The sequence below is a fragment of the Limanda limanda genome, chromosome 2 (assembly GCF_963576545.1).
Source record: "Limanda limanda chromosome 2, fLimLim1.1, whole genome shotgun sequence".
NCBI classification, from domain to species: domain Eukaryota; kingdom Metazoa; phylum Chordata; class Actinopteri; order Pleuronectiformes; family Pleuronectidae; genus Limanda; species Limanda limanda.
Genome location: NC_083637.1, coordinates 19,055,161 through 19,082,618, shown reverse-complemented (window position 1 = coordinate 19,082,618; position 27,458 = coordinate 19,055,161). Strand labels below are relative to the sequence as shown.

The 27,458-nt window shown below is 41.7% G+C and overlaps 1 protein-coding gene across 1 annotated transcript in view; it reads right to left on the bottom strand.

Annotated features, from left to right (window-relative positions):
- LOC133024357 (alpha-1,6-mannosylglycoprotein 6-beta-N-acetylglucosaminyltransferase B-like) overlaps positions 1-27,458 on the bottom strand; it is a 113,055-nt gene that overhangs the window by 37,804 nt on the left and 47,793 nt on the right. Inside the window, exons 4-8 of the mRNA XM_061091431.1 lie at positions 21,308-21,417; positions 18,284-18,360; positions 17,919-18,098; positions 15,559-15,723; positions 9,209-9,378 (exon numbers count right to left, since the gene is read on the bottom strand). Coding sequence (XP_060947414.1) covers positions 9,209-9,378; positions 15,559-15,723; positions 17,919-18,098; positions 18,284-18,360; positions 21,308-21,417 — 702 coding nt within the window. The remainder of the gene's footprint in view (positions 1-9,208; positions 9,379-15,558; positions 15,724-17,918; positions 18,099-18,283; positions 18,361-21,307; positions 21,418-27,458) is intronic.

The window sequence follows — 27,458 nt, the reverse complement described above, 5'->3', positions numbered from 1 at the left end:
ATGTGATGAGTATGACCTGTGTTTACCTACTATGGCAAAATGGCTGCTGAGAAAAGGGACCATTAAAGGTTGGCAGTGACAGCAAGCTGGGATCAGATAAACGTTGTGACCGTGTGTAGAAATTGCCTGAACCACTTTTCTTTCTGTCTCAGGTGACAGGAGGAATGACAGCTAATTTCAGAGAAACTCTAGGTGCCATTATCACAGGTGACAGACCAGTCTACAGCCCCAGATGTATCCCTGATACAGTTAAACATGGGAGCAGTAATGATTGCATATGTGATGGATACATTTACATATTTTTAACAACTGATTTTATCAAATGCTAAATAGAAAGGACTTAATATTATGTGTTAGACCTGTGCTTCTTCCTGTTGTGGGTAGTGAAAATATCATACTATATAGAGATGGACCGCTTCTCTCAGCTTCCTTCCACAATCTAGAAATTATGGCAAAATGTTCCAGATATGAGCGTAGCCATCTTGTGCATTTAGAGCCAAACTCTGCACAGCAGTGATTAGGGGATGGAGCCCCTGTAGCGATGTTCCTCCTTAATCAGCTGTCAATCATCATTTTTACAACATCAATTAACCAATTAAAACCACACTTACAAGTAAAATGACTACTGAAACATATACCAATGTAATAAGAATTATCTAAAATGACAGGAACCCTTCTTGAGAAAAATGTATTTGACGTTTACTTTGACTTTTTAGTTTGGTCCATGTTCCATCAACCAACAATACCCCCTCGGTGGGAATACGACCTATACTACAGCCAACCACAAGGTATCACCAGGTATAGACATTGACAATCTTTGACTTCACTTTTAGGGTTCTGTCATGTTGTCCATCTTTATATAGACCCTGTTTCAAACTATGACCCAGCTCTTCTTTATGTTATAATACTACCCCAGAACAATGTGCTAAATCAGCGAAAGAAGCACAAGCAGCCGTTTGTCCTATTTATGTTTCCAAGTCCCAGTTGTGTCATGCAGACCAATTAGAGGTAATGCCAATGCAGAGAAATGAGTCAAAGCAACACCAGTAACAAAAGATAGTCACCCTCTGGGCCACTAGTGTTTTTTCCCCCTCAGTGCTTCAAATCTGAGACAAGGAAAAAAGCACTTCATTACAAAGTGTGCACTCTGGTGTGTGCGTGTGGAGTTTGGAGTCAGGGGTGATGAAACGCTGTAAAAATCATGGAAGTTCATAACAAGCACAATAAGCTTGGGGGTAACAGAAAATAAAGAGATTGAGAAATGAGTCGGATGAATGAATCGAGATAGAAAGAAATAAAGGTGAAGAGACACAAGGTAAGAGAGGAGGGGAGGTTGCTTTCAGTTTGTTTCTGCCATCTCACACACTTTAAGCAGAGAAAATGATGCAAGCCGAGCATACTACTCATTTGCGAGCTCTAGTTTTTAACAAAGAGACACGCTGACACTCCTTCCCACTTACCAACACACACAGAGCTGATAAATGTTAATGCACTACAGTTTTGCCTACAATAGGGAGCTACCCCTCCAGTCTCCTAAAAGAGTTTCACACACCTCAGCACGTTCTCTTAAATAAAGGGATCGGATACACACTCCTTACATAACCCAAAGGTTCGATATTTTTAATAGGAGAAGCTTCTCCGCTGCATTTACGGCCACGTGTGTGATAATGTTTCGTCAGCTTCTTTGCAAATTGTTTCCCTCCTCACTTACACAACAAAGCCAGAAGGAACAAAAAGGCCTTTAACTTTTGAAAACTGTAGGAGAAAACCAGCTGTGTCAGGAAAGTGAGAAACGCCTAATTGTGTGGGACAGGCAAGGGAGGCATGATTGGGGTTTTAAAGAGGATTTGTGTGCATGTGTGTGCGCTACTGTCTGCTTGGGTAAGGTATAATAAGGTGGCTTGAAACCAGGCTGTCGGAGAGCCGGAGGTGAACTGAGGTCACTGACTCCAGTCTCCCTACAAGCTTCACTTCAATGATGGTGGAAGATGAGGGAGTGAAGTTGATGGTGGGCGATGGATTGAGAAGAGACATAAGGAGACAATGAGAGAGAGATACCTGAGCACAGAGAGACAAAGAGCTAGACTTTTCATGGACTTAAAGATATGTTACAATTCTACATTGAAATGTCAAAAAACAACTACACCTTTGCTATATGTTTTGTTGACTTGCTTACTTACATTTTATATAAAGGTTTCCAACAATTTTCAAACCCGGAGAGATACCAGTTTTATTCAAGGTAAGAAGATGTTTCTTTTCGGTCGCTTAAATAGTACACAGCTAGTCAGTTAGCAATTCATTGCCCATTGCTGCGTAACGTAAATAAAACTTTATTATATAACAACTCCCATGATCCCACGCTGCTTTACAACATCATTAAACTAGGTATTTTGTTGTTTTTTTGTTGTGTGATTGAGAGACCCCTAGTGGCTCTAGTACATGATATATGTTGAACAGAAACACACGGAAATAAAAAGTGGAAAAAGTAGAATACAACTTAAAGGAAATTAAAAATAATAATCACTACCACCCATTACATCCACACACTTGATTTGCATGGTACTTGTGCAGAGTCCACATCTCTAAATTGAAAATCATTGGCAGATGTTCTGTAACAAGGTCCACTGATATTGAGAAACAGATGAAAGTGAGAGATGAAAATCCAACTACCTGGAGACCCTATTAGAAAACATAAAAGAGAAGGAAAAAACTAATTAAAAGAAGGTGAAGAGATGCAGCAATGGTCAAACTACAGCACCCACAAGGCAGAGAGGAGAATATAGAGGAGAAACAAGTGTGGCGCTGAGAGAGTCTGAAGACCCGTCCAGAGACACATCCGATTTTATGGGGAGTTACGTAACCTCTGTAGATAGCTCTTTTTGCATAAATCTCTAGGGTTATGCAAGCCATCTCTGGGCCAAAGCCTCAGATTTATAGCAATGAGCTTATGATGGAAACTAGCATTAGTTATTTTGCAGGATGCTGCAGCCGCTCTAGTATACACACATATACGTGGATTCACAGGAGCATACGGAGGCTTTCTCTTTACTGTAAAACACTCTCTCTCTCTCTCTCACACAAGTCATACAGACCAATAGGTAGATTAAGTCCACACATAAGCATGACCACTCTCTCTGATGTTGCTAAATGCCCAAAGGGAAGACCTGGTTTGACATTAGAGGCAGTACAGGCTTCTGATACAACTGCATATCCAAATGGAATAAAAGCCAAACTTCTCTGCACAGAACATAGAAGCTAGATGCAGTCTGTCAGTTCAGTGTAAAGGCTACAGTGTCAACAGTAAACCTGAAATCATTGCACTAGATAAAACCCAAGCCTATTCACCCGCTTACCACTGCTGTGAGAAAGAGCTTAAAGCAGTGCAGGGATTTAACTCTGGGAAAGACAGTCTAATGCTCTTTGATATTTGCTTATTATATGAATGGTTCAGTGGTTTGACTGATATAAGGAGGAGGCAGCACAGAAGGGAGAGCAATACCACCGTGGAAGCAAAACTGAGATATAAAGGAAATGTAGCTGGTAATGTACACAGTCGAATACAGACGTTTCCTGACAGCCTGCAAGTGCATTGTCTGGAACAGGTTGATGTTCCGACCCATGAGTATTAAGGATTATAACTACTTTATTACCACATCAGTACTCAGCACTCATGGGTCGGACTGCACTGTGAAAACTATATTGACAACACTATTGCAGCAGGTAAATGTAAATCTAAGATCTTCTAAAGAGTCCAACAGTAAATCTGAATCTGCTGGAGCTCAACACTCTGATAGGTTGTTGCTACACTTCAAGGAACAGTAAGAAAGCCTGAAGTAAAACCTAAAACAGGAATTTACATTTCTTTAGTGCCCATAACACCATCGTAATTATAATAAAGCCTCATAAGTGAGAGGAAGGTTTGAATGAGTGTGAATCTCTGCTCTCTACCCATTTTCAATCGTGGGCAGATATCAGGGATAGAAGTTTTTAGATTCTCTACAGCAACTGTACTGGAAGCGTTGATTGGCTGTGACTCCACCTCTAACCCCAACTATAGCCCAGATTCTGATCTCCATGGCAACTGACACTATACCTTTACAGTCGGGATGAGACTGTGAAACTTGACACCAAGTTTGAGGAAGTGATGGAAAGGGAGAGTGTAGGAAGGGAGCGAACATTTTTAAAACCCACGAGAAGTCACTTTTGAAAATAGGTGGTTTAGCTTAATAGCAAAAGGTAGTGGAAAACAAAGTGGCTCAAAGGTATATTAACACCATGGAAAAAACTTCAATAAACTCTGTCATATACTAAAATAAAAGCAAGTAAAAAACAGGCTTGTAATAAACGAATGGCAACATGAACAGCAACGACACAGGGCTTTTAGTGAACTATTGCATCCTTAAGTGGACAAAGACAAATGTGGAGAAACACACTGATTAGATATAAATCAGATTAATTTCACATTGTTTTCAACAGAGACTGTGATGTAATTTTGTCCAGTATCTGATTTGTTTTATAGCTTTTCTGTTTACTGACCCATTATGTCTCATTTACTGCCTTTGGTTATAAAGTAACAACTGAGGTTTTAAGATGCACATCCAACATCTGCACTTATAGTTTTCTATGAAGGCCGACAACACACGTTTCTGCAGCAAGGCAGCAATTGATCACATTTATAGGCTGCATCTTTAGATCCAGGTTCAATTTAGGGTATGATAATTACTTCTTCAGACCTCATGGTGATTGCTGTGTTTGCTCCGGTCCATACACTGCAGTATTTTTTATCCTGTGCCAGGATCTGTCACTGTTCAATTTAATTTTCTATACGTCTCCTTACAGTCTGAACAGGATCGGACAAAAAAAGCTGCTGCTCATCCACCTTCACAATGACTGGTGCAGCTCTCGGTCATCTGGACCCTGCAGCCTGTGACGTATGGCCCCCTCAGCTCTGTCTGTTCTCCCTCTCACACTAATAAATCTCAGAGCCCTTTTCAATCTAATTGGCACTGAACTCAGCTCGTCGAGCTCGCTCGGATAGCCCACATTGTGCGGAGTGCACACTCAGCAAAGACAGGGAGATGCAAAAATCCGGATTTAATTAACTGGTGTGTGTGTATGTGTGCCTGTGTGTGTGTGTGTGTGTGTGTGTGTGTGGGCAAGTAAGTGGTGCGAGTAAAATTTCCGCTTTGTGAATAAATGAAGGAATGAATGAGTCCAAAATTTGAAAAAAGAGATGAGCCTTCACAAAAAAAGAATCCACTGCATAGAGCCATTATTTGCATATTTGAATAACACGACTCCTGCCCCAACTACACATATGCCAACTCAGCACTTTCCTGTTCTCCCCTTTTCTTCCCAGTCGGCTTCACCACACACGCTTTCACCTGCGCAGTGACGGCACTGAGAGTGAGACATGTCTACGCTGTCACAGAAAAATGGTGAATATAAGTGCATGATTCCCAGTGTCCTGCAGACCACGAGGCAGCAATTCATCACATTCGTTTAGAAAATGCACAAAAAATAAAATCTCTATACAAAAATATATTTTTATCGCCAACAGTAGAATTCAGATAATTTTGTTTTATACTTCATTATGTTGCATCCCAAGTTACAGTTATATGAACAGAAAATGAATGAGTCTCTGTGTGCTCTGTTTATGCTTCTCTACTGAATAGTGTCCAACCACCTGACCACAGCTGACTGGAAACCATGGAAACCGAGGTGTACGTTACACACACAAAGAATCAGACCCTCAGTGGCCAATTACAGCTACCATCAGCTCCCTGGCCAATCACAACTCTCAGTTGTGGCCATGAACTGAGTGTTGTATTGTGGTCTGCAACACACACATGACCCCCTCCGCCCACACACATAGACACACACACACCACTGTGGAGGAGTTGAGGAGTTGCGGGGGTGGATGGACTCTCTGCACTTCTTGTTCAGTTGTGTTCTTATGTTGCCCTGAGGACTGTGAAGCTGACTTGTTTTATCCGTCTCTCCACCTGTCTGTCTTTAGGGTAAAACATAATTCATATCTCCTCTGTCCTTGTCTTGTTGCACATTCTTAAGGATGGGAACAAAGGATGAATAGCATTATGTCTAGAGAGTTGGATAAGATTAAGAACAATTTCACAAGAGAAAGTAAGAAGAGAAATAAACTATGGAGCCTGATAAACAAATAAAAGCATCAGTGTAAAAGTACAAATAATTGATGTATTTCACAGCAATTATGAGCTTTAAGATCTTTAACATATTTTCGCCTGTTTACTTCCATCACACCGAAAGACAATACCTTGACCTCAATGCACAATACACCAGCATCAGCAGCTACAATGTGATTGATTTGAGGGAGACTTTGTGAGAAATAATTGTGAGACATTCAAAGTGTTGACTCTGTTGCTGCCTTTGCAACTTGTCTCAAAACTTACTTTTATAAAAGGGCTTTTCTCAACAGCTATCAGAGATCTGTGGCCTTGGGCTTTCTTCTTATTTTTATCAAGCTTTTTCTCTTTTATTTTCTTTCATTGTGAGTTCTGTTGATCGTGTTTTCAATGTTCTCACCCTTGGAAAGCATTTGTGCTTGTTTTGCTTTCAAGCCTCCTATATCACCTCTTTTTCTTTTATTGATAATTTTTCTCTTTTTGTCCTATAATGATGGTTATATTTTCAAAGTTCTCACCTTTGGAAAGCATTTTGATCTTTTTGCTTGAGAAGTCTCAATAAACTACAATTACCACCGTGCAGTGTCATCAGCCAACCAGTATAGATACACTTTATATCCCTGTCTGTCCAGACTCATGTGATATGTGTAGTGAAGTGATGAAGTCACAATAACTTTGAACTTTGACCTTGAATAAATGTTGCTTCGATTTTTACTGGAGCAGGAGCACAATAAAATTGAAATAATAATAATAATAATAATAATAATAATAATAATAATTTTATATTATCATTACCACCAAATGTGGATGAAACTCTGTAGCATGAGAGCACTACAAAGAAAGTATCTACCTGTAAGTGGAATATGTTTGCCTAATGATTTTACCATTGATGATTTAACTGAATGGATCCTTTGTAGGAGTTCATGCTACATTTTCAACATCAGTTCTAGCCTAACCGTAGCTTTACGTTGTTTTTAATATTATTTATCATAAACACATATACAGTTTTGTTGAGAAAGAAGCCCGCACCATTTTTTGTTAGGGTTAGTACATCTTTGTAACAGGAAAACCTAGTTCGAGCCTTTTTTGTCTTATTGATAATAGAAACAAGAATAAATTAAATGTGTGAGAAGAATATAAGTGACACATCAACAGAAATGATTGGACACACTGCATAAACCGTCTTTGTTCCTATTTCCCGCAGGAAACCATGGGGAAAGAATGACATCAGGAGGAAAGGCTGTTGTGCTATTTGGCACACAAGTGTTTTTAAAAGGACTGAGTCATGATTCAAATGCACTTTGAAGAAAATTGCACTGCTTCACCAAGTAATCCAAAGCTCAAGGCCATTTTCCACTCTTTTTACACTTTCGAAGCCATTCCATGTTGGTGAGGGGAAGAAAAATAATTCTTCATGATTGTACATTAGATTTTGCTGCACAGTCGCCGGAAAAAACATCTCAGCCGGGGTTTGTGAGAGAGACCGGTTTTAAAATGTGGGCCCCAAGATACTACGGTGACAAGAACGCAGTGAAAATGATCCTGCCATCCATTTCAAATCTGACACATGAACTCAAGCCTTTGTGCGAGTCCCTGCCATCTCTAAACTCATTCTTTAAGTATAAAATTCCCCTAGATTTTCTCGCTCTCTCCTGGTCTCTGCAGACATGTTATATGTCTACAAAATGACTGCCAGAGGCTGCGAGTCAATACAGTACTGCTGCTATGATTTGTGAGAGTTGTCTCAGGAAATGCTCGACGTAAAATGCAGCGTACAGTGTGGGGTCTCTGCAGACATCATTATATTGATCTATACGCTATGGTGGTGTCATGGCAGTGATCAGTGATGGCAGGAAGACAAAGACTATTGGCACAATCAAGACTGAACAAAGACGTAGCATATCTACCGTATGATTCCCTCGCACTCATACCTATTCATAATTCTGTTCAACATGAGCCATCCATCTTTAGCCTGACGGCCTCTGTGATTTATTCAGTCTAAGCCATGAAGTAGATATTGCGTAGCCTGGACAGAACAAGCCTGAGGGATCTTTCCCAACAGGATAGATTTACATCCATCCACCCCCCTCAGTATGTGTGTGTGTCTGTGTGTGTGTGTGTGTGTGTGTGTGTGTGAGAGGTGTGCATGTGTGTGTGTTGGCTCTACAGCTGTATCCGTCAGCAGAAACATGTACGGGTGCTGACGCAGGGGATGAAAAGACACACCAACACACTGACAGATGCTGTGGAGTGCATCGATATGGGATCAATATGGCGACAAATATATCAACGGGACCTCGGGGCCTCCTGCCTAATCTCTGCAGTAAGTGGGGATGAAGTGAAATTAGATCACAATGCTCTCTTACACATTCTGAAATCTGTGGGAGCACAAGAGCACAGTGATAATGGGAGGATTGCAAATGGTCACAGGTTTGTTGACAAAGCTGTCATCAGGGGCTTTAAATAACACAGGGTGATGCTAGAAAGGAACCACACTTGTAGCCTTGGTCCTGTGAATCAATAAAACACACTATTCAAGGCAAACAGGTTTCTTTAACTGAATATATCAGATTTTGCCTGAATTTCTTTGAAATTTAGAAGGATTATGCAAAAGCTACTCAACCGATTACCATGACATTTTGAAAGAAGGGTGGAGCATGTCCCTAAGAAGCACCCATACAATTTTGTCGCATATTGGGATAAGGTTCATCTTAAGCTCATTTCTGATGGAGGTTTATTCTGGTTTTCAGCAGTTAATCCTTTATCATCAACAATTTGAAACTGTTACTATCACAGCCCTGGTATTTAAAGCTTTTACAACAACAAGTGACATTCATTAGTTCCTCTTTTCGACAGAAAAACAAAGACTGGTTCGTTGTAAAGGGTTAATTTGATGACTGCAAAAAGACACCATATCTCATATCACTTAATTAAAGCCCATTAACACAAACAAGTCAAATCAGCAGCTAAACGTTCACATCATTGAATCCATCCATAACCTAACAGTCAAACCTGTTAGGTGCATTTAGTAGACAGAGACTCACCCCTGCAGTTCCTTGACAGACATGGAGATCTTCAGGTTATGTCCCAGGACGTGGAGAGCTGTGAGGATGTCAGCCCACTGGACCATCTCTCCCAGCGGACCGCCCTTCAGCACCTTGGGGCTGAAAACATCTCCAGACTCCTCCGTCAGGAAGCCGACATGGACCAGGATCTAGAGAAAGACAGGGACATAATGTACTGTGGGCTGTTGCAGATGAAAAGTCTATGGATTCTCTAGATGAGAGCTATACAGACTGCACAAAACATTCCTGTGAACTAAATAATCTACTCCTTAAAAAGCTTAAATATACTTTAAAGATAGTAGTTATCCTTTTGTCTTCTTCCTTTAGTTGATGATTTCTTGTGCTTACTTAAACAAACGTTTTGTCTCAACAGATATGTAGACAGATTCCAAGACACATGAATATCAGAGTCTGGTAATTACTCGCACTCCCCCATAATTGATGATAAGCAAACTATAGAGAAGACAGTAGATTTCCATAGTCTTTCCCATTAAATTTACACAATTTACAATCGGCATGTCTGGCTGATACTCGTCATCTTTTTTTGTAAGTCTGTTTAATTCAATCTGATTCATGTTATGTTATTTATATCCGGTGTGTGTGTGTGTGAGCAAAGTTAAGCCCCTTGAAAGTTAAGCTTCCGCCGTTCAAACTGTTTTAATGAGTTTGAGGATTAAAATCATTAGAATTTCAGACTCTTCCAAAAAGAAATTATGAAAACTGAAAACTAATTCTTTGAAATCCTCAATGACTCATCCCCCCGTGTCCCAATGGAATAGCATGCACATGTAGAAATCCATCATAATGGACTGCACTGTAAAACTCATCTCCTATGAACCATATGTCTATAAAGATAACTGCTAGTAGTTCCCTGACAACCAAAGGGAAAATCCCTTCTGTTCTAGAAAAATATTAATTATGTGAAGGAATTGATCGCAGTTAATGTGTTGCGTTATTTTACAAATCTGCATTTTACAGGATAAACAGTCCTGTCACACGTGCGCCTGGCAACTGCATAATTAGAGCAACCCACCGAGAAATGAGCAACACGTTGCTTTTCACAGCGGATTAGACAGAGCCATGTCCAAACCTTGCTCTGCTGAGTAATCCTGATTAGCTAACGCAGCATGAACACCTCCCGCAGCTTTGGCTGGCAACCGGAGCCCGCAACTCCCATCATGCAACATGCCTAATGAGCTTGGGGTCAACTCTGTGGAATTGGCCATAAAGGTTTGATGGCGGCTTCTCGCCTTGTAGCTCTCTCTCTCTCTCTCTCCCTCTCTCTCTCTATATCTGTGAGTAGGTCGGTGTATGTGTCTCCTGAGTCTGTACCTGCACAACTGAGGTAATGATGAGAAGCTTCCGAGAGCTTTTACTGCAATGTGCTCCTCTTATGAGCCCTCACAGGACACAAAACAAACAGCGCCCCCACATATCACATATTTGATGATCCTGAAATCCAGTCAGAGGGAAACAGAGACAGAACAGCGGTAGCCCCTCTGGAACAGGGTTTTATATTGTTACATTTGCTGCAACTGTTTTAAGAGGTTGTGTATACTGCCCTATACATGCAGTAACAAATGCTCATTCCACCGATGTCCCACGGTTAATATGTGTGTAAAACGTGGGACAATGGTGTGTGTGAAGCAGAGTGAAACTCCAGTGAGACTCCAGCTGGCGTAAAAAGAAAAACTGATTTAATGAGCCTGCTCTATGAACTTCTGCTTCATGAAAAAGATAAGTGAAATTTAATTACAGTTTGGGTGGCAGATGGCAAGAGTGAGAATTCATGAAACCAATACTACTGACGCTCTTGACTTAGCTGTGATGGCAGTGGTGAGGGTGTATCGCATAAACACTGGCCCACATGCAAAAGTCGAGACAGAGGGAGCCAACAACGACACATGGATATGAGACATTTCATGTTATATTATGACAGCAGAGCTGAATAACTGTGGACTTAATTCTATAAAACTGGCATTCACACACACAAATGCAAAGTTAAAGGCAGGGAGGTATGAACGCTTTGCAAAATGTGGTAACTTGCACCCATAAGCTAAACGGCTAAGGAGAGATTTCACTTTCTCTACAGCAGTGAGTGTTTATCTCAATTAGCTCATTTAAAATCTGTTGTATTTGGTAATACAATTAGAATGGAGTTCACTTAAAACACATCAGTCCAACGCTGGAGAAGTAACATTTATATCACAGGGTAGAGATCGATAGCTTGTGTGAAGAGGGGAGAGAGAGTGGCGTGGGCTGATCGCACTGCGTTTGCCCGTGCAGGCCACTGGTACACACTCTCAACGCCAACTCAATCTCACATATTTGCCTTTGCTTTCCCTTGAACACAATCGCCTGCGAAAGCCACACAAAGGGAAGAGAGCAACAGAGAGACTAACTCTGAAGCTTAAGCTGTACTTCCTCATGAACTCCTGTATGACGGCCAGCTGCCTCCCCCAGGAAACCGATCACACACACAAGAGTGGAGCTCTTTAGGCCGTGGACTTATGCCACTCCCAGATGGTGTTTGTGCGCGTGTGCCGATTCAATTTTTTGTTCATTTGTATTTGTTTCAGAGCAACACAGACACACATCAGTGAGCTCCATTCAGACCCCTGTGTGTGTTTGGGGATGTTTGCGTGTGTTCAGCGTGGATGCCCACACACTCGCCCTGAGCTCGGGGGAGATTCTCAACAGGATCTGGAGCTGCTCGCCACTGTCGATGTCCCGTGGGAATCGAACGACCTGCCAAACCCATGGAGACAGACCGGGAAGTACGACGACAACACACTCACGTTCAAACCTCTCGCTCGCCTTCACAACGTCCCATCTGCCTGCTTGTGTGTTCAACTTTAATCAAATCAAGGTCTTTTCCCTCGCTGCTCTGAAACATGTTTCCTGATTACATTTGTAGGCTGTCGAAAAGTAAATCTGGTTTCATCTCTTTCATCTGCTGATGATGTAAATGTAGTATGTACTGTAACACAGATGTGTGTCTTAGCTAAAAAATCCTTGGAAAGTCCTTACATACGAGAGCAGTGGAGTTGAAGTGGCTCTTAAGGATGTGGTACCACTTATGCTCTGCTCCACTCATCACTAACTGGCTAACCACACAAGAATGCTAATGCCTGTCTCAGCATCCAGCACATAAGCGATTTGAATGTGCTTGGGTGTATGTGTGTGTGTGTGCGTGACCCAGTTTACTCATGCACTGTGGCCCTTGTGAAGGTCGCAGCTGTTTGATGGAAGTCCACGGGTGGTAACACAAGCTGGCACTGCCAGCCATCAATACTCTACCCTTAATTTCACCTTCTCTCTTATCCCCCTCTACAGAGTCCTCTCCCTTCTTTCTTTCCCCTCAGGTCTTTCCTTCTACCCTTATTGCCATATTCCTCCAACCGCTTTCCTTGTCACTTTCACATGAACTCTGGAGGATATCCGCACAGTAGGGCTCTGACTTTCTCTGAAGTTTGTCCTTTACATATGCACAACACAGGAGTTGCTCCAGGTCAGACACTTTCAAAATAACAGAGATCTCTGGACTGTTCAGGTGAGGGGTGGCGCAGCATGAAGGACGAGGCTTATTAATAACTGCTGTGGAGATCACGCATCTGCCCTTATCACCAAATTCTCTGTTGACATCTTCATCAGTGTCTTCTACCTTGCGTGTTAGAAACGCCATCAAGATGTCCATTCCTCCGTGGTGAATTCTCCAGTGAGAGGGCATTATCAGGAGCTTTTACCAGGGGGCCGGCGGGAGAAACTCCAGATAATATCCACAACCTCTCACTCTGACATTTTCATTCTTACATAAAGCCCCTTCGGAGAAAGCCCGGAGATTATGAAGAGTAAAGTCCACGTCTGAACACAGCTAAAAACTCTCTCTCTCTCTCTCTCTGTCACACACGCGCTTCCTCACTTCACCTTCGATTCCATTCGTCTTCTCCGCTATCTGCATCTCATCAGTCAGAGGTCAGTGAACTCTCCCATGCTGACAAACACACTGACAGCTCAGTGCACACTAAGCAGGCACAGACGTACACACAGGCACAGCCACAGGTTGCCAGCGTCAGCTAAATGAAATGTAATGTAACAGGGGGTGAAGGTCGCTGTCTTTGAGTCTGCACTGCTGTCTCTCAAAGAGCTTTTCATTATGCCACAGCTTAGGTGAATATGTCTGCTTGATAAAGGGGAAAGGAGCGAACAGTAGCAATAGGTAAGTTAAAGTAATTGAACGGGTTTACCCACGCTCTTTGATTAAGAGCAAAAAAGAGTTTTCAGAAACTGCTTTGAAGTCAAGTGCACAAAGGGTTGATTGTGTTCTCTCTGAATTTCCACAATTTAACATAGGGTTCATCTTCAGTACGCGAAATCTCTCAGACGTCCGTCAAACGTCTCGAATATATTGGTAGAAAATATCTTCGGCTTCGACTCAAGCTTCAGAGTTGCCTGTCCTTGAGTCTGCCGCTGACAGCTGAAAAGAATCCTCTTGCTATTTCTCTCATTTTCCTCTCCTTGTCGATCTATTCTCTCTTCATACTCACGCCTCTGCTCGAATGATTTATTTGTTCTGTGAGTAAACATCTAACTCTGCTTACAATCAAAGTAAAAGATAAACAAGGACACAGAACCGAATCAACAGAGCCTTATTGGAACTGTAAAGACTGCACACTGAGGCAGAATGCTGAAGTTGCTATCGAAAGCCGGGATGTGGTCAAAGACATCGGTTAGACAAGCACAGGGCCACAGTCAATTCACATCAGACGGCTTCGTTGTTTCTCAGGAGGTCAGAGTAAATTAAATTCAAACAGCGCTTATTTTAAAGTTAAAATTAAATCCTCCTCTGAGGGACGAAGGTAAATTTGACTGGAAGAGACAGAGATTTAATTTTCAACTCAGAAATAGTTTCAAATGAAATAAAAAATGGGGCTCTGCCCTTAGCTTTTGTTGCAGTGATATCCTAGTAGCAGCAGCATTAGCACACACACAGAAAAAAATCCAAAAGACAGACATAGGAACACATTTTTACTTCCGTTGCTAATTATTGCGATAAACAGCTTTTGACAGGCGAGGCCATCTCCTACTAACACCAGGAACATCTGTTGTTGAGATAGCAGCAGTCTGATGTGTGGCATATATTCTGTTCAAGCAGCCACACAAACCGTGATGGAGGATAACAAATCCCCTCCGTGCACAGCAAGAAAGGAGAACATCAATCATAGTGACGGAGGACTATTTCCACCCTTGTTAACTTATTTTAAAGATAGATGGAGGCAGAGGAAAACATTTTAGAGCGACGAGGCAGCATGTGTGCTTGCTCTGCCTTCTTGCATTACCTGGTGTATTGATCATTGTTTCTTAACTAAAAGATTATGAGTCTACTCATTGCAGAAACGACATTTCACAGGTAAGGCAAAAAGTTTGTAAGACTCTAAGAAGTTTTAATCACATCGTGCTTTCGCTGGCATTTGGAAAAGTAAGCCTTCAAATTACAGCCTTACAATTTGCTTTGTTTTTAACCAAATTCCAAAGAAATATCCACAGGAAAACTGGCCCAGTCTGGTCTTTGTTGCTTACTCATCTGCACTGTGCCCCACGCCTCCCCTATCTCCCTCCATCAATCCTTTCCTAATCCATATTCTACAGTATCCTTCCCCACTTCTCTTGTTCTTCTCCCTCTGGCACTGGCACATGCTTGGCATCCTCTTCCGCTTTTTCATGTATCTGTTTTTGTCCTCCTGTCTTTCTTTCTTTCTTTCTTTCTTTCCTACCTTCCTTACTTACGTGGTAACAACCACAATGCCACACAGCTTTTACGGCAACTAAAATGAGGTCTACTAAATGGTTGATGTTGAATTCAATTTTGAATTTACCGTACACAGCTTTGGAAAGCATTTTTAGACAGATTGAAAGGCACATTATATACAGCAGAAGAATTCAGACTGCAGCGATGGATGACAACCTATCATTACCTCTTCTATCTTTTTTCTCCTAATAGATCTTATCATTCAAGTTTGAAACCTTTAAGAAGCATTTGAGTAAAGCTTTTGTGCCTAACTACTTCGGTGAAAAACTGTTTTTGCCATAACTATTATCTTTGAAAGGAAAAGCTCTCTGCTAACGTGGAATCACCCATTTCACTGTGAGACATTTGTAGATCATTTTGAGTCCCATTATTTATTTTTTCTTTCCAAGTTGCAGCTTTTCTAAGCTGCCCTTTGCATTTAGCCATGACATAAAAGTTCTTATGATCCCTGACTAAAACATGCATTCGCTATCATCTATCCATCAGTGCTTAGTCTTTATCTCTCTGCAGTTTCTCTCACCTTCTTCTGGTCCCTCCATCTTTGCTCCAGCTTAGCATCCAGGCGGTTGGCGGCCGTCGCCCACTGCTGTGCGAGGCGGCGGATTCGGCGCCTCATGAAGCTGAGAGACTCCTTTCCTGTCCCAACCTGGTCCAGAAGTACAGAGAGGTCTGTACGGAAAGCAGCCTGGTTGGGAGAAGGAGGATATTTTAACAGATTATTATGGTTTCCAGAAGAGGAGTGGCCTGACTTTGTTGATCCATTCACTTTTCTCTTAACGCCAGCACAAGGTTGTAATAGGTGTGTCAACAGCGGTTGAACAGATTGCCATGAAATTGTCCTCATGTTGTATTGTGGTTCAGTTTATCTATCTTACTTTTGGGTTTGCTTTACAAAACAACCTTACAGGAATATTCATATGACGTGTATAGTATTTTCCCTGTTTAGTTTGGTCCATGCCCCATCCACTAACATGTAGGAGGCGGTACTGCAACCAGCCACCAGGGGACAATCATGATGTTTTGGCTCCACTTTTGTGGAGCAGTCATGTTGTCCATCTTTAAATCTCAAATTTCTGGTATTGTGAAATCTATTATACAAACCATTTAAAACTCTGTGTGTGTGTATGTGTGTGTGTGTGTGTGTGTGTGTGAGTGAGTGAGTGAGTGAGTGAGTGAGTGAGTGAGTGAGTGTGTGTGTTTGTGTGTGAGACATTTCTTATTCCGTCCATCCAAATTCAAAACACTTCATTATGCAAAGACTCTGCCCCAGAGTGCAGCTTTGGTTGTACTCTGTCATCCAGTGAGGAACAAAGAAGGTAATATCAAAAAATAGGCCATACAATTCTCCTGTGATTGACTGTTAAAGTAAGTATGATGACTTTAAGTTTTTTGTTCCAGGCATGGACAACTGGGGAAAAGTCACAGCAGGAACTTTAAATGTATCCACATCGAGGCAACAACTTCAGAATACACTTATATGCTTCTTAACTCTATTAAATTATAAACAGACTATCAACAGACACTGCGTTGGTGTGTATTGGTTTGTGTATAAGGAATTAAGGGTTTGCACTGATCCATGACCTCCATGGGTAGAAGATAATGAGGAGAGGGATCAGGCCTGTTTTAATTGGTTGAGAGCGAACAAGGTCAGATGAAGGTTAACTATTAAAGCCGCGAGGGCCAACTGCTTACACTCCTATTACTTAACAGCATTTCCTGAGCAAAACAACCCAAGTCCCCCCGCTTTTGAAATTTTGATGACTACTATTTATTAATTTGTTCTAGCATTTAAGGCTGTCTAAAGAGGAAGGTAGAAATGCAACAATTCAGGTAAAATACTAGAGTGAAAAGACATTGATGATCTTATATGTAGTTTATTGGGCTTAAAAAAATAGGAGAGAGAGAGAAAGAGAGAGTAGTTACAGACTTTCTTGAATATACAACAGCTAAATGGAAAAAAGATGAGAACAGGACAAAACACAGTAATTGTTTCTAGAAATTTTTAAATAAATTAGTTTGCCCTAATTTCTACCTTCACAATAATTTAAGAGTGAAGTATCGCATAAGAAAATTGAACTTGCTCTCATGAGTATTAACTTGGTAAAATCTGTATCCAGGTTAGGTGAAGTAAAGGCCAATAACAGATCAATATACTCTCAATCTGGCCTCCAGCTGTCCTGGTGCAAGATACTAACATTTAAACAGGGCCAAATATTCTCTGTCATATCTCCTTCCGAAACTGCTACCACTGAATACAGGTTCTGTTTTCATACGGCAGCGCAGCATCAAATCTCCGTCTGGAGTGAATCAAAGACAACTGTCAGGCCCAATCCTGCACATCCTCACAGCTGTAGAGAAATATGCTCAGTGATTGGCAATGATGGGATCAAACCCAGATTTAATTCTTGCTGTAGACTCGGCGGAGTTCTAGTTCGAGATTTACAGCTAAAACAAATTTGAAAGCCTGAAAACTGTTTTTTTTTTTTACTTTAATTGAGACACAAAGAGAAATACTCTCATACACTGCATATGTGTTTGTATTGGTACCGTTGAAATCCCACTGCCCCCTACAATTTCCGGTGGTACTTCTCACTTGTGTCTGTTTTTGTCGTATCCATAAGCTTCCAGAAGACGTGCACAAATACTGACCAAATGAATATAGAGTACGTACAGAAGGTCCCATATCCGTAACTAACATTGAGAATTAAAATGATATTGATTGACTGCTCAGAAGACAGTTTTCTACTCTATCTTACACCTTTCACTCACGTGGTGGGATTCTAAATAGATCTACATGCGTTCTCACATGTCCATAGCTGTTGTCTTTTGCTGTCTGGTGATATTGACATGTAGATGCATGTTTGTATGTAGTCTCCTCACCTGTCTCTTGGGAGCCTTTGGCAGCTGTGCATGTTGTGTTGGGGGGCTGCTGTTGTTCCTCCAGGCCAGTGGGGGGCAGAACCACTCTACCTCGCTCAGGTAGATGAGGAAGGAGCAGTCTGAACCGTCAACGCCATAGAAGGCGTAGCAAGGGTCTGACGTCCAACGGGCACGCATCCACTGTTCACAAATACACATCCACACACACATGAAAAAACAAACAAGCAGATGTTCTCCATCAATGTGGTTCCGGCACATTTGCTACCAGTTCATGGACAAAAATGGTCATTTAAGCTCCAGTGCAAAACACTTTTGAATCCACAGCCCAACTTTACTTGAATGAAAATACATGGATTGACACTTACATCTACTTTCCCAGGACACTCTGGGAAGCGTGGGTCTCTTGGCACGTCACACTGGCTTGACGTCCCATCTCTGATTGCTGAAAATACACAGGGAGGGATTTTGTTTAATCTTCAGTTATAAACCATTCATTTATTTTTTTGTCAGCTGGAGATCTACTAGAAGACAGCTTGCAAAACACCAGGATCAACATCCACTTTTTATTAAATCCAACTAGAAAGGATCAGTCGATATTTGCATATTTTTGTGATTGAAATACAAAACGCAGTTTGCTCCACCCACAGTTACTGCTGCTTCATTAGTCTACAGGCTCACAAGCTTAGCTCACTGAAATCTCTTCTAATGTGAATATTTATTCTCCAGTGAGACTAATGATTCCAACAGCAATGAGCCAGTGTAACATTATCAATCAGCTCATTGACCAACATATGGTGCGTTTCAAATCCCCTTTAAAGTGGAAGTTTGAATCAATTAACTTTCACATAATGACCATCGTCAAACGTTTGACCAACAGGCTCACCCCTTCGGGACGGAATCACTCACATTAACAACTCTTCTCTACTCGTTTGTGGGAATTTTATTGTGAGATTAACCTTCTCGGTTAACGTCATCATTTCCAGTGTTAGCCAGTGCCCATACATCACTGTGTGTTGCACTACATCTGCTCTACTGCAGTGCATGCTATTCACAGGGATGGACGAGGCAGCACAGCCATTCGTCTTCCACCGCTGCCGAGTGTCCTAAGGTTACGTTAGCAAATATGTCTACTCACTTAGGCTGCACTGAACTGCATTAATTGCTTCACTGACTTAGTTAACTGTCTCTGCTGCTGATGTGAGGTAAAGAAGGGGCCAGAGTGACAGAGAGACTGAGAGAGAGAGAGAGAGAGAGAGAGAGAGAGAGAGAGAGAGAGAGAGAGAGAGAGAGAGAGAGAGAGAGAGAGAGAGAGAGAGAGAGAGAGAGAGAGAGAGAGAGAGAGAGAGAGAGAGAGAGAGAGAGAGAGAGAGAGAGAGAGAGAGAGAGAACAGAAAATATATCGTCCGTGAAAGGACCTATGCAGCTTCATTTTCTCATTGTGTCTTTCAAGCCCCTCCCTCACTCCCTCCTCCTCTCTCTGGAGCAACAAATTTGCCTTCTCTCCAGATTCCGTCTGTCTCCATTTGCCTAATGAAAAAGACACATTTCTCCACATAAGTCTTCCCTGGGGCTTCTCTCCATTGACTGGAAAGGCGCACACACTTACACACAGCATACAAATATGATTACAATAGGAACCACTGCAGAGACAATTGGAAATGCGGTCAGCTAACGAGATAAAAACTTGACTCCTGTCCTTGCAAGACGGAACATAAAAGCCTTGTCGGTGCTTGAGGGGGCAGGAAATTCTAATCATGTCCTCTGCGCCTCGTTTTTCCGCTGTCGCCGACTCTCGCACACGTCTGACCATGAGATAAATAAACCGCTACTGAGCCGTATGATAATAAAGTCCTCCGGCGCTGTTTCAATTCATCTGTGATTAGAGAAAGCAGCAGCCCTTTCATTTTGGCGTGTGCCATCATCCCCGCAGATGCAGCCGGGGAAAACAAAAGGAGATGTTATGCTGATTTATTATCATGTTAAGAGTTGGGCAATTACCCTTAAGAGAAGAAAAAACAGAGAGGGAAATAGAAAAGAAAGAATGATAAGAATGGTGTGTGTGTGCGTTTGAGAACAGAAGTGTCACAAGCTTAAAATTATTACTGATTTGATTAAAAACGATTAAGAGAAAGACATCAGCACACAACAGAGCCAACAATTTCACTATCAACTCTTCCTGGGCTGGTTTTCATACAAGTTAATAATGGTAAAACTTCAGCAAACAGAGTTTTATGATTTGCACTGATGTTTCAGTGGGATAATCAGGCATTGTGTCAATACAATTTAGATTTTGTGTAAAAGAATGTAGTTGTGTATTTTTGTGCAAATAGGAAAATCTGCAAGAAACAAGTGCCTCTTTCTCTTACTGTGTATCTGTCTATCTGCAATTTTGTTTTGTCTTCCATTCTTTTTTTTTTTCAAAAAATTACTAACCATTTTCTAAACTAACAATTTAGTAGCACTTAAGTAGCACTTACTTATAGCATTTTGTAGTTTTGCTTTATTTTTGAAGAAATTGTATTTTCTTGATTCCTGTTGATCTTGGTTTGTACCCTCGGGGTTGAATGCACTTATTGTAAGACGCTTTGGATAAAAGCGTCAGCTAAATGAAATGTAATGTAATGTAATTTTGCTCCAGCCAAGCTGCGACTCAAGCAGAACATCATAGGAGAGTAGGATGATTCATTTCTTTTTCTATTTCTTAGTTTAAATGTCAAATTAGAAAACTGGAACTCCAACACATTTATGATTTACTTGAATGATCTTCAGCAGTCATTCTGTACATCAGTTCGACCAAGTGATTTTTTTCAACCCTCCATGAACTGTCAGATCAATTTTCTTTGTGTACTTATTACTTGTGTGGTCTGCCTGTATTCTGCCACACATGCACTCACTGCAACTGGCTGGTGCCATGGCTGGCTTTAAAGGTTTTTACAATGTATCTAAGTGGGTTGAATAATTCTGGATGTGTGCGTTAGATATGGCGTATATGCTTATTTATAGTTCTTTTAATATAGTGGTGGTTTATATTTATTTATTTAGCTTTTTGTTATTTGGGTCTGCATGCAGTACCATGGAGTCCTAGATTATTTCCCCCAGGTTTAATAAAGTATGAGAGATGATGTGTAAGTTAATCCTGAGCCATAGACTCATTTTATCCCTGACCTCTTTTAGGCATTTTGCCTGTATTGATAGGAGAGTGTAAGCCTGACATGGGGGGAAAGAGTAGGGAAGACATTTGGCCGAGCTTGAACTGAACCCGCAGCCGCTGCAGGAGGTCTCAAGCCTGTGTGAAGGGAGCCCTGATTTTTTTCTATTCTTATACCGAGTGTCGAAAATAAGAGGGTCAAATATGAGGGTATTTCACAGTGATGATAATGACAATGTACCTCTTCCTTGCACCATGCTGTTTTGCAGTATTTGCTCCACCCTGATGGCCATGTTGGAGACGTTCTGGGCTATAGCTTGGATCCTCTCCACCAGGCCGGCTGGTTGAAACCTGTACACACACACAAACACAATGAAGAAGAGATAAAGGCATGTGACAATGACTGGTAAACTTACACTACTGACACAATGTGAGCCCAACTCAAAACAGAGGGGCGAGGAGAAGAAGCAGACAGCTCTGCTTTGAAGTTAAGCATCTCTATCACACACTCTCTCACACACACAGCTGATACTTGAAACCTCTCTCCTCTCCCACTGGTATCACCTCCGTTGTTTAATTTCCTCCTTCAGTCCCTTCCTTAATTTACATTTTCCCTTGCTCACTTCAGTCAAGGACCAGTCTCCCTCCTCTCCATTTATTCCACCCTTTCAGGACCGTCTCATTGTTGTTTCTGCCTAACTCTATTCTCTCTTCTCCCCTGGCATTTCTCCTCTGCGTCTCCTCACTCCCTTGATTTTTTTTTTTACATCCCAACAGATGTAGAAGTGTTAGGCGAGGATGCAAATTGGAAGACACTTGGTTGGAGCGTGAAATAGAAAAAGACCTGCGCTGTTAATACCACTTGCCTTCGTAGGGCGAGAGACTTCCCACTCACTTAATAAGATGTGTGGGAAATGTGTATGTTGTGTGTTTGATTGCATCTGGTTTGTGAGCAATGGACTGCATGGCTGCACATCATGCAAAACCAGGCCTGTAAGCCCATAAGTCTATTGAATGAGTCCAAAGTGTGTGTGTGTGTGTCTGTTTACAGGCTGAAATGCACGGCTGTTTAACTAACCTAACCAACAACAGCAGCTGCAGGAAAACGAACACACTAAAAAAATCATGGAACCGAGGGAATATGCGATGAAAGTGCATTTGTTGCTTAACAAAGTGTAAACAAAAAGCGAGACAGCCATCACAGTCACAGGCAGTCTCCATGCTCCATTAGCAGCTTTGTAAGTGTCACACGTAAGCATCGCTGAGAGTGTGTCCGCCTGCTCTTTAATATATTTGCTGCAACAGACAAGATGTTATTCCCCAGTGCAAGTGTAGTTCGGGGGCAACAGCTGTCTGCAAAAAGTAAAACTGTGCTGACGTGAAATTAAGAAGTCATGTAGAGTGCTTTTGTTGCTTTTAAGTCGAGTACGGCTGCTGTTTGCGTTCCTTAGCGGACCGCACGTATGGGGGTTTCAATCCTCAAGTGAATTTCAACTCATCAAGATAATATGGAGCATTTGCAGTGTTGTGTTGGTGCTCCGGTGTCAGACAGTTTTTGATGTCTCAACCGCAGCGAGTACAAAATGCTGCGGCTCAGTTTTTAAATGGGCAGTTGCAAGAAGGACCATATTTAACCTGCTCTGGATTCCTCACTTTGGCTCCCAGTACATTTTAGGAATGATTTCTAGATTTAGTGTTTGCTTCTAAAGGTCTTAAGAGTTAAGCGCCTCCTCTCTGATATTTTACCTTTGCAAATACCAAAACCGCAACTGAAACTGATCAGAGGCTTCTGGAGATAAAGGAGACCGGGCCCCAACTCCGGACACTTGACACTTAAAACTTGCCTCCAAACACATTTTTTACTCCCTGGCTTTTAAAACAGGTTGAGACTTATATTTATTGTTTTTTTAATGATCATCATGCTGTTATTATAATATTTCAGCATGTCTCTTTGTTGGTTGAGTTAACTTTTTATGCATCTCTCCTGCTGCTTTTTAAACTTCACAAATAAATCATTTCTGTTCCCACAAGACTATGACCTTTAAAGAATCCCGTATGGCGACAAGTAGCTCGGTAAGTGGCGGTTTAAACCAGCAAGTAGGCACGAATGAATGCACAAGACATCTGTGCAGGCAGAAAACAATGGGATGTTAATAGATGTTACAGGGAGAACCTCACAATCAGGCTGAGCATTCTCTGCAACAATGTCTCCTTCAGTGCTGCTGCGAAGCCAGCAGCGTCGAGAACAAGACCCCAAGATACTTAAACTCCTCCACTTGACTCTCTCTCCCAGCCTGAAGCGAGCAATCCACCATTTTCTGGCAGAGCGCCAAAGTCTCAGACTGTGAGATACTGACACTTACACCTGTCTCTTTAAACCAGACTGCACCTGGAGTTTTCTGCAACAGACATTAAAACAGCAGAAATATCTGTAAACTTTTGTTGTGGCATCATAACCTCTGTAGAGGAGGTTATGTTATCATCTGAATTTGTTTGAATTTGAACAGGGAAGAAACCAATACATGTAGGTGTGGATCTAAATCAGGGAGTCCTTACAGCTATTTATTTGTTTTACTTTCTCAAACATTGCAAGATAAGATGATTTTGATGTTTTCTACAATTTCTGAACAAATAATACATGTATCTGGATGAAAAATTTGACATATTTCTGAGTGTGTGAATTTGGGTGCATCAAGATTTAAATTAACTAAGGACTGTTGGGCTTTGTTGAAAGTATCCCCTCTTATTTTAGTTTCATATCTTTTTACGGACAATTCTTGCACCACATAGGTTATTGGACGACAGACCTTCATTTTCTATATATTCAGTGTGGTTATGAAGCTGCAAATTACTTTTTGGTAACCTGCTAACAAAAAGCCAACATGCTTTTAAATTATCTCAAAGCAATACGAGAGACGTAATTATAATTTCACTCCTCAACTCAGTGCAAGTGAAGCAAATACAGCACGTGTTAGTAAGAGTTATGACTTTTGTATTATCTTATGAGAACCAGTATAAGTTTAGGCTATAAATGTATCTTAAGACAATAATATTATTACATCTTACAAAAGCTGCCAGTGCGTGCATGTATGTATCGTTTGTAATGTATTTGGCCTGAAAGACAAAACACCTTTGCTTGATTATCCGAGAAACCGGTGTTACCATAAAGCCCTCTCTCTCTCTTTGGAAAGGGCTTGACAGTGACTGTTCAAGTTGGCCTCCAAAAGATGGGACCTTCTAATCTCACCTCAAACGTCTGCTACAATGTGAACCTATCCCCTAGAGAAGAACACACAGGGAAAGGAGAAAGGGAGCGAGTCAAAGAGACTCAGGCAGAGAAGTGGATGAAAGACTGAAGACTGGAGAGGTTTGCACAAGGAGATCCAAAGAGCGCAGGAAGAAAAAGCAGCAGATATAGAAACATACAGTGGGAGAGCTGCGGAGAAACTGAAATGAAAGCAGGCAGATAATAAAGAGGGAATCAACCATCAACTGCAAACGGACCGAGAGTACCGGGGGGAGTCTTCTGTCAAGACAGAATGAGATAAAATAAAAGTATCCTGTGCGCCTTCATGTGGAAGCCAACAAAACAGCTTGGCTGAAACATTAAACAATAATCGCGTTCAAAGATTACGAGGATATACATATTTGATGGCCCGCTGTTGCACGCTACTCGCAATGAAGCTTCCTCCCTTTTGATGATCGTAGACAGTTGGCTCGTTTACAAACGAGGGGAAACAAAACTGAGTTGAGGGAGAGCAGAGAGGAGACAAAACGGGAGGAAAGAGAAGGGGGAGAAGAAACAACGGGAGGAAATCCACCAGCGTGTGCCGAGCAGGAGGAGAAACATGGAGAGAAAGGGGGTGGGAGAAAATCAATGAGAACTACAGAGAGGTTTTATCAGGATAAGATAAGGTGCTCTCATGTTCTCCTTATTTGTCTTTGCCTCCCTCTTTATCGAATGAGCTCATCCTCTCACGGCAAGTGGACGGCTCTGACAGAGTCCCATCAACCAGCGGCGTCCAGGCCCACAGATCCGTGTGACAAGGTGCTGCCGTGTGTGCTCTGGTGTTCGGCTGATGTCCATTTTTTCGCGTGCAGGGTGACTTTTTTCACTTGACGTCATGATGCTGAATCACTCCGCAGCCCTTATTCCACACACACAAGCATGAATGGGCATGAACTAGATTTTTTCTAACACTGTTACAAAGAACGGAATTTGCACCATGGTTTATTTCCTGCACATCTATGCACAGAGCAACTCAGAAGGGGAAACATGGATACAAGAAATTAAAGAAGGATATGGGTGGCTTATTTCCTGCCAGGACATCTTCACTTTGACACTGACTTGAGTGCTTGAGGCCTCCTGGGATAGAGGTTGTTGCTGACGGAGCTTTGATGGCCACTTAAGGGGGAGAAAGAGATAAAGTCGAGCCAGAGCAGTGATCTTCAGAGAGCGCACGCCTAAGGGGAGACTTACTTAGCCATCTCTCCTCTCATCTGCTGCGTGAATATACTCTGCATCCTTTCCCATCCTTCTTTATCTTACCTTCTCTTGTTTTCTACAGGCTCTGCATTGTTCGGCTCTCTCGCTCTCTCTCTCTCTCTCCCCCCTCCCTCCCTTGTTGGTCTCTCTCCATTTTCTGCCCTAACGAGCGGCTACCCCATGGGCAAATCGCAGACTGGGGCCTCAGACATCAAGTCCCGTTTGCCAATACACGGGAGTGTGTCAGCACCAATGAAGCTCACACGATGATGAGACTCCTGCCCAGTGTGTGTGTGTGTGTGTGTCTTTCTGCAAATGCGTGCCTGACTGGCCTGGATTTGAGATGTATTTTTATTAAACTCACTCTTCCTATTTGCTCCTCTCCCCACTGGCCAAAAACATTTTACCACATCACTCACACCAACCAACTACCTTTCAAGCACATTTTCCCACTGTTGTGATGGAGTGTGAGTGCATGAAGTAGAGTATAAAGTATCAAGACTATAGTGGGAAAAACACACACAAAGCAATAAAAGGAGAGCAAAGAGAGGAGAGGTAGAAAAAATACAGAACATTTGAAGAAAGGAGAGATGAACAAAGAAATGAAAATCATTGGACTGAAGAGAGACTTCAGTGACTTTCAGTGTCTGTCTGTGTGTGTGTGTGTGTGTGTGTGTGTGTGTGTGTCTGTGTGTGTGTATGTGTGTGTGTGTGTATGTGTGTGTGTGTCTGTGTGTGTGTATGTGTGTGTGTGTGTATGTGTGTGTGTATGCTACGTGTCCACTACAATTTCCTTGGTCAATATCTTTTTCATTTTGCTCTCTGCATTGGAAATTTCACTCCGGCTATTATAGCTCCTGAATTCCAAGGATCCATTTAGCCCATACAAAACAACTCTGTACTCAAAAAAACATGAAATGGATTTTTACACAGCAAGTCCTGGTTATGATTACATATTGTTCACAAAGTACTTTTCCTCTCAGAAGAAAGTTAGACTTGCAGCATGTTGCAGAAGTTTGTATGTCAATGACTGAACTTGGTTTTCTTTTTCTGAGTTTGAGGTTTACTGCTCATAACATATTATTTTACAATGTAGTGCTCAAATAATCCTCAGGGCTTCTGTGGGTTTCAACGAGGTAAACCTAAGAGTTTTAAGATAAAAACAAAATGAAGACCTATGACAAGTAAATATGAGGGATCATCAGAGTCCCAGAATTACTTACACTTCCCCATCTTTAAAGATAAGGCAAAGTAGCAGAGTAGAGAATAACCTTCGAAAGCCCACGTTATCTCACAAACTACAGGCAGAGACAATGAGAATCGATAGTCTTTCCTACGGCCAAGTTTACAAAGATAAATTCTGACCAGGGTGTTTGCAGACTCAGTTATCAGTTCCTTGATGGTCGTGTTTGCAGTTTTATCACAGCCTGCTTATATCTGGACTAGTGGCAGAAACTTGGACTATGGGCAGAAAAGGTCTCTGGTTCGACTCCACGGAGAAACAACAAAAAGACGAACCTGGATTGATCTGTCCAAAAATCCAAGAGGATTCTCTCTACCCTGTCTAGTGCCCCTGACCAAGGCACCTTACTTCCCTAACATCTGCTCCCCGGGTGCTGTACATGGCTGCTCACTGCTCTGTGTGTCCTGCACCAGATGGGTTAAAAGTAGGGCTGGGCAAGTTAACTAGTTAATTACGAGTTAACTCATCACTTATTTAACTCAACTAATTATTTTATCTCGCATTAACTCAGGTTTGATTATTAATGGTTTTATTGTGAAAGTCAGGCTTTTATTTTGTGAAAGTCTGTTGCTGACTGCTGCGGAACCGGAAAAAAGAAAATAATTGGCGGATAAACAACCATGGATAAGGCTACGGAGCTTTTACATGGCCATTTTCATTTTA